Source organism: Camelus dromedarius, chromosome 14 (assembly GCF_036321535.1).
Source record: "Camelus dromedarius isolate mCamDro1 chromosome 14, mCamDro1.pat, whole genome shotgun sequence".
NCBI lineage: Eukaryota > Metazoa > Chordata > Mammalia > Artiodactyla > Camelidae > Camelus > Camelus dromedarius.
This window is the reverse complement of record NC_087449.1, coordinates 49,557,560-49,567,715: the sequence shown is the minus strand read 5'-3', so window position 1 is coordinate 49,567,715 and position 10,156 is coordinate 49,557,560. Positions and strand designations below refer to the sequence as shown.

Genomic DNA, 10,156 nt, shown 5'->3' with positions numbered 1-10,156 from the left:
ACACCCAGATTAATGTGGAATGTCTTGATCTGAAAGTACTGGGCAGGCTAAACCCAACATCTTTGGGTCAAATTGAGCTCAAGAGCCATCAGCTCGATACCCCAGCCCTATTCCAATTCTCTCCCGCTTCCACCCCCCTCACAAACAAAAACAAAACAAGCAGAAAGAAAGAGGCACAAACAAGGAGAGGGCTGTCTGTCCTGGGGCACTATATTGAAAAAAATAATCATCATAAAGCACAAACTCAGATTCCAAAGTTCTGTATTTTTTCAAAATAAAGATCACACATTGTTTAGAGACAATCTACACAAGAGTTACAAAAAATAGTTGCCCAGGCATAAGCATACACAGGTTTGTTAATTATACACATATGGTTACAAGTGTGCTTGCAAAAAAGTTCATTGGAAATATACACAAGGCTCTGGAAATGTACACCGTGTAGTGTTACAATTCTATATTCAAACAAGGAAAATTGACAGTATGTTACATTCACTTACAAGTAGACAAAATGCAAAATACAGTTCATCTTCTGTACAAAAAGGAAGGGCAATTCACACTTTACAAGGTGAGAGGGGCTCTGATTGTAAGGAAAGCTAGGGCGGGGCTGAACTTTGCACGTCCTTTTGACTGTCACAAAATAAGCAAAACATTACTTTTTTAGGATTAAAAAAACCACTAGTGTGAACTGAATCATCTTGAATAACATTTAGAAAGGATCTCGCTACTATATGACTAGGTGACAAATAAAACCAAGCTATATTTTCTTTTTAAAAGTTAACTAGGCTGTATAAAGAACATTTATTCCTTTAAAAGAAAAAAAAATTTACTTCTGGTTGAAATTACAATTTACAATATACAACACTATATGCTACGACCATAAAAGGTGTGAATATACACTGAATGCACAGGGCTGGCTAATTTTCTTTTCTTACCAAAAAACGTGTTTATGTTGATTCAAACTTCTCCACATTTACATTACAGGTATACAAATGTACAATTGTACAATCAAAAGTATGTTCGACTACTAGGGTACATTATAGATACAGATTAGACATCAAAACAAGAAAATACTACAAATTTGTATATATGCAAAGTCTACACCAAGTATACACTATATATTTATAGAAGCAAGACCAAAAGCAGAGTTGGATTTTTTTTTTCTCATGCTAAATAATCAGATTTTGCCTTCCAATGTTTACAGGAAAAAAATCCAGTAGGCAGTAAACAATTACACCCACTCGGCCTTGAAAGACGTTCTGGGTGCTCACATCTCCTCCTCACAAAACAAACTACACTACCTTCTTCAGCATAATAGTCTCCAAAAAAGGCAATTTTTAGAAGTTTCATAAACTTAATGTCATAAACTGAAGCTTTAGCAACTCTGAAATGATTTTCATTATATATATATATGTATTTTATATATATATATATTTTTTATAAACATTGTTAAATGCCAGTTTGGGGTCATTTAACTAAAATTCAAATTTCCCAGGTTTTTTTTTTGTTTGTTTTTGTTTTTTACTAAAATGAGGAGTGGGGAAGAGCTACTTGCAAAACTTGCCGACAAGGCAAATGAGTTAAAAACCTTTTTTCTTTTTTTTTTTTTTTAATTTTTTTGTTAAACCAACCACCCTGAAAGTTTCCACACGTGGAATATAGATACAACATTGAACAAAATATGTGGCCTCCCATGTACATTGGTCACCTATGTACAAGTATCCTATACACCAGTAAAACAACAGGGCAATTAGTCAATTAAAAAAAATAATTAGTACATGTTATGCGTAATAAAATTAAACAAATTTACAAAGGCTTTTCCATTTGTGGATTTGATTCCTTTTTTTGGAGGAGAGGGTAATCCTGGAGCAACCATTTACCCATTTCAGATTCTACACTACAACATTTCTGGTTGCTGGTTGGATTCACCAGTGGGCCAGTGAGGTCAGTGGGAATGAGGGGACAGGGGTGACACTGCCTCAGATAATACCATTAGGGGGGCCACAGATGGGCCCTAAGTCAACGCCATTCTTCATGTAGTATTTCTCCAACTTGGCCAGAATGTGCTTGCCGTACGTGTACTTGCGAAGAGTCGCGATGTGGGGCCGGATCTGGGGAGAAAGTGCACTCTGTGTTACTCTAGCTCCCGGGTAACCTCCCAGACACCGCATCGCACCTGCCAGCTCACAGGCCCCACAGCAACACCTTTCACTGGCTCAGCCAGAGCACCTGAATTCTAGAGCTGCAGTGACCCAGATGAGGAGAGCAGCTCCCACCCCGAGTGCTGATGCAGGAAGTGAGGGCCCTGGAGGTCAGATGGACACTGACTACTTCCAGAACAGCATGTGGAGAAAGTGCAACCTGAGTGACAACCACACTGTCCACCACAGCCTGCACTGTGCCTCCCTGAGGGACACTTGGAGTCCCTCAGCTCACTTGAGCAGCGGGGGTTTCTTTCTGGGCACCATGAATCCTGAGCTCACCACCTGACCCTACTCTCTAGTTCATAGAAAATCACAGAAAGCTACTAACAAAGACAAAACACTAACATGAACCAGGCACTGTCACTGAAGCTTCATAAGAGAAGCATGATTATTCCCATTTCACTGATGAAAAAAAGAAGACACAGTGGTTAAATCACTCTTCCAAATTCAAGCGGCTAACAAGGTGTCGACAGCACCGGTATTTGAGCCCCACTGTCTGGCTCCTCCAGAGACGACTTTTCTCCCCTCACGGCTCTCCCACTGCGCCGGTCTCACCCTTCACCCCCTCCAACCAGGCTCGGCTCAGCCCAAGGAGCATCTCTTCGGTCCTTCCCACCCTGGGCAGACCCGCACCTCCCTCGTACCTCCCACGCTGCACTGACAACTGTCTGCATAACCTCCCTCAGGGCATCAGTAGGGAGGATGTGCCGATGCCACACTTTCACCTGGGGTGTAGTCAGGACTACGTCATGGCTGATGTTTTTGTCATGAGAACTCGAGACTCCAGATTCCCTTGCTTTTGGTGGCTCTCCTTTTAGAAACTAAGTGAAACTCAATTCATTCACTTCTCTATCCCCAGGGCCGGCAGACTGGTGAGTCCAGCCAATTAACCTTTACACTTGTCCTCTCCCGGACCAAAATCTAAAAGCCCATCCACGTACGTGTGCGTACAGCACTGTTGACCTCTGTTTTCTACTTGATTTAAAGGGAGGTGAAAAGTAATCAACCTGCTCCACTCTCAGTGTTTCCTCCTCCTCCTAAATCGGGTGCTGCCTAGTGGTGAAAGAGCTGAAAACTCTTAGTTTTTTGGATTCTTGGGACTCTTCCTCCTCTCAACTCCCTCAATCAAGCCAGCTATTAAGCCCCATTCTGTCCGCTTCTCTTCAATTCCAAAACCACCCCTTATCTCTTGGCTTAACTATTTTAACAGCCCCCGTCACCTCACTGCATCTCCCGCTGCCTCCCCTTCTCCAAGTTACTCATCAGCCAGGACCATTATCTGAAACGTAAATGTGATTTTGGCACCAGTCCTGACCTACTGGACTTGCTTTACTTCTTCAAATACAATGTCTTGTCTCCTCCTTCCAAATACACACCAGGTTCTCTCCACCTGGAAAGGTTCAGGGCTTTATTTAAATGTCACTCTCCTGGGGAGCCTTCTCTGTACTCCCACATTGGAAGAGGCATCCATCTACATTCTCACACGGCCCTCCCCAACATCTCCCCAGCATCAGTGTTTGGTAAACTGCCGTGTTCACCAATACAGTGCCCTGCTGAAAGGAGGACTTGCTATAAAGCATGCATGCTGTGTAAGTATTCGTTGGATGAGTTAACTCCAAACCAGCTGTGTGTCTCCAACATTCCTCTCGCCTTCACCAGCGTCTTAACACGTCCATCTGAGTCCCACAACGTAAGGACTTTGGATCTCCCAGCCTTCAACTGCCATCACTGCACCAGTGAGGTGCTCTGTTGTGTTTTGTTTTAACTGGAGGAGGTAGGTGCCTCGTCTGGCTCAGAACCTGAGTCCATAACAAAGATTCTCATTACCGAACTCTGTTCTCAGTGAGGGCAAGTAGCTCATCATTGCCAGACCATGGCCATCCCCTCCATGAGAAGGGCTGAGTGAGTTCAGAGCCCAAAGGCTGAGGGTTCAGATCAGAAGCGCCCCGAGACTCACAGCACTGCCCAGCACAAACACACCTGCAGCAGACCTGCCTCTGGGCTTGTCTGCCTTCCCGGGCCCTGTGATCCATGTGGAGCTGGCCGGACTGGCTCCATGACTCTTCTGAGGCCTTGGGCCTCTTCTTTCTGTGTCAGCTCCCACTCACAGCACCCAACAGTTCAGATTTCTGTCCCTTTTTTCCTGTCTAACTCCTAGCCTGGACTTCTCCTGCAAAGCCTCCTCTCAAAGACTCGGGCATGTGCTCCCATGTCCTCACCACTGCTTCCCTCCTCCCCATGCAGAGCTCTGTGGGCGGCGCTGGTCTCGGTCATCTGTGCCGATGTCTGGCACGGAGTGGCACCAGGTCAACGTGCCAGGCCAGGTGCGGCCCTGGGCAGGCACTCATTCAGGAAATGGTGGGGCAATTAATGATAAGAGGGAGGAAGGAAAACAGGAAATAAGGCAAGCAGGTTGATTTGGTAGACTGAGAAACTGGTCTCCTAGGAGCTGAGGCATAGAAGTGTGGCCTGAAGCAGGGGTTCCCTCACAAAGACCGAGTTTAACACTTTCAGACCAGTGAGTCCCTGGTAGAGGAGGGGTGGCGATCAGAGGGATAATGGCCATTCCAGATAAAAGGGGAAAGGAGCACAGCACGAGGCACGGCCCAGCAACAAGCTCCGCAAAAAGCAGCACGCCGCTCACCCTCCTCTGCGTTACAGAAATGAGAAGACCCCACGGTCCTGCACGCTTTCTCTCTGGTTGAGACCTGCACAAACTGGCCTACCTTATGCATGACAATCTTCCGCTGGGCCGGCTCCGCCACGTCGATCATCTTCTGGACCACGTAGTTGGCGTACTGGTCCTTCATCATGGTGTATAAGGCACTGTGGGGACCGTCGTTCATGGTGCACACCTCATCGATGAGCACAGCGCGCTCCGTACGGGAGGCGTGAGTGACGCACTTCTCCACAACGTTGCTGTAGTGAGATGAACCCAGGGACAGCTCTTATGAAAGGAACCCTGTTAGGCTGTGCCCGTCTGGCTTATGCCCTGCCCTCAGGATCAGCAGCAAAAGAAATCTTAATATTTTTCGATGATTAATTCATTAACTGTTTGACTCTGTGAGACCCTACCTTTGCCAGCTGTGATTTCCAATGTGAACCACGGTTGAGACCAGGTCTTAATAACAGACCCAGCCTTCTGACAGATCAAGGTAACAAGCCCTGCTAAGTGAAGGTTCACAAGACTGGTTAATAGCTGAACTGGTTAAAGAGCATAATTTCAACACTGATAAAAATCTATTAATTTCTTCCTCACCTCTGTGAGTTTAAGGGGGACGGAAACAAGTGTCCCTTAGATTCAGATCCCTTGTGTCAAGCACAGAGCTTGGCGCTTAAGAGAGGCTCTACAGACTTACTGAGTGAAGAAACACACAAGTAAGAACCAAAGCCCTCATTCAACTGTATCATGCTAACTTTTAAAGAATTTAAGAGTAAGAAGAATCCTCAGGTATGTCCACATTTCTGAACACTTCACAAATATATCATCTTGGAAAAGGAAAGAAAGAAATATGGTTACATCAAGTCAGAGTTCTTCTACAATCCAGAGGGATTGTAGAGGCTGATTAAAATTATACAAGGCCATGCCAATGGCCAGTCACCATCCAGGAGTGATTGATTACTCATTAATGTTTGATTTTTTATTTTTAAGTCAGCACTACTGTGCACCTGTGGCTCTGTGGTTATGAGGAAGCTGTGTGATGTCAAAGAATATGAACAACACTTATTTACTTGTATTTGTTATTCCTGGAGCCAATACCTGGAAGAGAGAACATTTGGTGGGTGGGCAGTTGAAGGCTCTGCAAAGAGTTTGAGGTGCTCTGGATCACAGAACACTCAAGCAGAAAAGGAACTTCCATACCTAGCTAATGCAGAAAGCTCTTTTCTGACAATCCTGAAAGATGGCCATTTGGAAGTGATACTAGGGCAACCTACCATATGAGTGAATGGCTCTGTTAAATGTTCTTTATATACTGAAGCAAAATATGCTTGCCTGAAATTTCACCCATTTGTCTTAAGTTTGGCTTCAGAGGCTAAAAAAAGGACATGTATGCCTACTCCAAGAGCAGCAGAAAACAGGAACAGTGTCTTACTCCTTCTTTCAAAGGCCAGCCACTTGAATAGTTGAAGAGTCATTACAAATAACCATCAGCAGAACAATTTCCTACCCCACAGGTTTTTAAACCATAAAGAGGAAACTGGATCCATGGAGCTCTGAAACAACCCCCTCCATGTTACATGGTTTAACATTCTGAGCACTTATTATGCCATGCTCATTAGAAAAGAAAATTCTCAAGCTAAAATGTTTAAGAAGAACTACCATCCTACCAGACATTTCTTTAATCTTTCTTAAGATATACAGTGTAAATGAAATCTGAGAGATAATCTACGAAGTCTAATTAAGACAATAGCCTCTCTGCTCTGATATTCATTGTATTCATTCCTCCCCCACCCTTCCTCCCACAGTACTATGCAATTCTAGCATGAGCTGAAGGTGTGGCACCATGGAAGTCAATCTCCTAGCAGCCACTACTGGCTTCTTCCTTAGCAGACAAGGGAGTTAAGATATTACTGAGCTGGTTCAGAAAGCATAAAGCCAGCCATGATCTCCAAATGTTCAGCCAAAGAATTCACTTTTCAGAACTGCTTGGCTGGAATGAACCTTCATCCACCCTGGGCCTGCATCCCCTACAAAGTCCTCACAATTAGAGTAGGACTTTTTACCAAACTGGGTTGGGAACAGGACATTCATTCTTCTGGGTGGAGGCCTGAATCCTCAGCACTGACCTGTCTTCCAAGAAAGTAAGCAGATAGATCAGCTACCCTCTTGGAATCCCACTTGGCCAAAGGCTTCCTTCCACCTTAATGCACAGTCAATACTGTTCCAGTGTTTAAGTTTACTCTAGTGTTTCTGAAACTGCAGTTCCCAACTCATTTGTAGGTAATGAAATCAACCCTGTGATTTGAGACTAGCTTTTTTTTTTTTAATGAAACAGAATAGTTAAGTATCAGAATTAACCATGGGCAGTACAGCTTCAGACACGTGTGTGTGCACGTGCCTGTGCATTCAAAGTTGATGAAAAAGTTACTTTGTATTCTGGGTCACCATCAAAAATGTCAGGAAAAAACTCAACTACTCTGTTTCATTGGTTTGTTTCTGTTGTATTTTCAAATTTATTGGCTCTTTCTTCTAGTTATCTCTAATCTGCTATTAAAGCCATACACTGAATAAAGTAATGCCATTTGCAGCAACATGATGGACCTACAGATCGTCATTCTAAGTGAAGTAAGCCAGAAAGAGAAAGAAAATTACCATGTATCACTCATATGTGGAATCTTTAAAAAAAAAAAAAAAAAAAGACACTAAGAACTCACCTACAAAACAGAAACAGACACTCAGACTTAGTAAACAATCTTATGGTTACTGGGGAAAGCGGGTGGGAGGGGATAAATTTGGGAGTTTGATATTTACAAATGTTAGCTACTATATATAAAGATTTTTTTGAAGCTTCTTTTGTATAGCACAGGGAACTATGCTCAATATCTTGCAGTAAAACCTTTAATGGAAAAAAAATATGAAAATGAATACATGTATGTATATACAAGACTGGGACATTGTGCTGTACACCAGAAACTGATGCACTGTAATTGATTATACCTCAATAAAAAGCTATACAATGAAATTTATTTCACACTGTATTTTTCTATTCTAGACTTTCCATGTTACTGTTTTTATAATAGCCTCTAATTTGCTAACATTTCTTTTCATTGAGTGTAATTTCCTTTACATACTTGAATATAATTAAAATACTTTAAAATACAGTATTTTAAATACTTTAAATACTAATGCTTTAAAATATAATAACTTTGTGAAGTGCTTTATAATCAATCCTCTGCTAACTCTAAAACCTGGGTGGTCTGGAATTATTCATTGGGGTTATTGGTCTATTTTTTCTTTTTTCTTGAGTATAGGTCACATTTTCCTATAATCTAGACATGGCAAATGACAAACTATAAAAATTGAATCCTGTTATAATCCTCCGAAGAGTATTACTCCCCTACTCCCTGTTTTGTTAGTGCAGTTAACTTGGCTGAACTAACCGCAAACTTCTCCCATGCAGCAGGCAGCAACTGAAATCTCAGCAAAATTATTTTTGCCTTAGTTGGTGAGTTTGTCCTATGCAAATGTAGTTCAGGAGTCAACCAGATATTTGGAAAGTATAAATTTGGGCCTCCTCCTCCCTAGTTCTCTTCCTTTCCAGGATTTTTCCCTTGTCATTTTGTCACTCCCATTTTCACGGATGCCCCAAAGTATGACTTCTGGGAACACTGGAGATTTTCTATTCCAATTTAAAAGCCTAGCGTGGAAGCAGACTGGGAAATGCCTACAGGTTAAAACTTTCATTCTTGATTACAGTCAACACTACTGCATTATAAATTTCAAAGTTGCCAAGAGACTAGATCTTAATGGTTCTCATTATGATAATTAGCACAGTAACAGTGCTAGCTAATGCTACTGCAGAATCATACTGTAACATATAAATGTATCAAATACACTGTACTCCTCAAACCTACATGCCAATTATATCTCCAAAAAAAAAAAAAAAAAAAGAAATTTCCCCAGTGCAATTACTTTCTTCCAAGTACCAGTAACTTCCCTTACCCTCCTCTCTAGTATTTCCCTGCTCTTGGTCACTGTCTAGTGCCTTCAGGTAGTTTTTTGGCGTTCTGTCCACAGTTTACAGGCATTACCTGTGGGAGGGTTGAGCCCACAGTAGCTACTCAGTCATTATCAGACTACAAGTCGATTGTAATATTAATACTTATGCTATATTCAAAGGTGAGATATTAAATACACTGAACAAGGAAGTAAATAGGACAGTGACCGAAAAAAGAGACCTAAGAGATTCTGATCCCTACTTCCCTGGTCCTGGCAAATGTCCAAAAAAGCAATACAAAGTCTAAGAGGTGACCCTGATATGGTTAGGCTTTTGAGACATTGGATCTATGGGTGTTTTTATTGTTCTCTATTTTCTATGCTGTAGTAAGATTTCACAAATTAAAAGTCAACAATTTAAAAACATCAAGGTTGTATGAGTCACATCTGCCTTGCAATTTATTCTAAAACCAGAAAAGTATTCCAAAAATACAAAATACTACGTTATGTCTACGAAAAGATATACTAGACTCTATTCAGAAGACCACACCACTAACCTACTGGAGGGCCATCAATTTCTCCCTTCTCTGGTACTTATAAGCTACCTAGAACATCTTTCACAACCTGGGAATAATAGTACATTTTTTTTTTTTTGCCTTCTAATTTTTTTTTTTTGGTATATATTTTTATTGAAGTATAGTCAGTTTACAATGTTGTGTCAATTTCTGGTGTACAGCATAATGCTTCAGTCATACATGAACATACATATATTTGTTTACATATTCTTTTTCACCATAAGTACTACGAGATACTGAATATAGTTCCCTGTGCTATACAGTATGAACTTCTTGTTTATTGGATTTTGTGAGAACTCTCCTGTATTTTGAAGAGAGATACACTCTGCCAGAGTTCAGTAGGTGTTCTCTGCAATTCAGTGGGTTTGTATATGTAATTTTTCGTGTATTTGTGGGAGAGGCCGAGCTTGTGAGCCTCTCTACTCCGCCATCTTGGCTCCTCCTGTACTGTATGTACTATTTTATTCTTGAGCTGGTATGACATGAAGACTGGAAGAGAGAGTTAAAGAATACTAGAATCTATACATAGATACGGTACACTGCCTTTTAATTCAGGCACCAAAGAGGAAACTGAGTAAAGAGCATTTCACAATTCCAAACAAGTAAGTTAATGAAATACCCATAGTTTACCAAAGCATAAAACATACATGCTTTAGAAACATATACTTCAGATTTCAAAGCTGCTGACTCTGGAGGAACCAGGAGCTCAATAAGGGACTTCT

General features: G+C 41.6%; 1 protein-coding gene and 1 non-coding gene across 21 annotated transcripts in view; both read right to left on the bottom strand.

Moving 5' to 3' along the window:
• Positions 1–244: 244 nt before the first annotated feature.
• The window catches only part of PUM1 (pumilio RNA binding family member 1), a 117,345-nt gene continuing 107,433 nt past the window's right edge, over positions 245–10,156 (bottom strand). For all 20 annotated transcript variants that reach the window (XM_031464553.2, XM_064493831.1, XM_064493832.1 and 17 more), the window contains 2 exons: positions 4,928–5,120; positions 245–2,108 (listed from right to left, as the gene is read on the bottom strand). In XM_031464553.2, coding sequence (XP_031320413.1) covers positions 1,977–2,108; positions 4,928–5,120 — 325 coding nt within the window. In that variant the 3' untranslated portion in view covers positions 245–1,976. The remainder of the gene's footprint in view (positions 2,109–4,927; positions 5,121–10,156) is intronic.
• Positions 3,988–4,072, bottom strand: LOC116157026 (small nucleolar RNA SNORD103/SNORD85). The gene has a single exon (XR_004140988.1). It is a non-coding gene; the product is annotated as a small nucleolar RNA SNORD103/SNORD85 (small nucleolar RNA).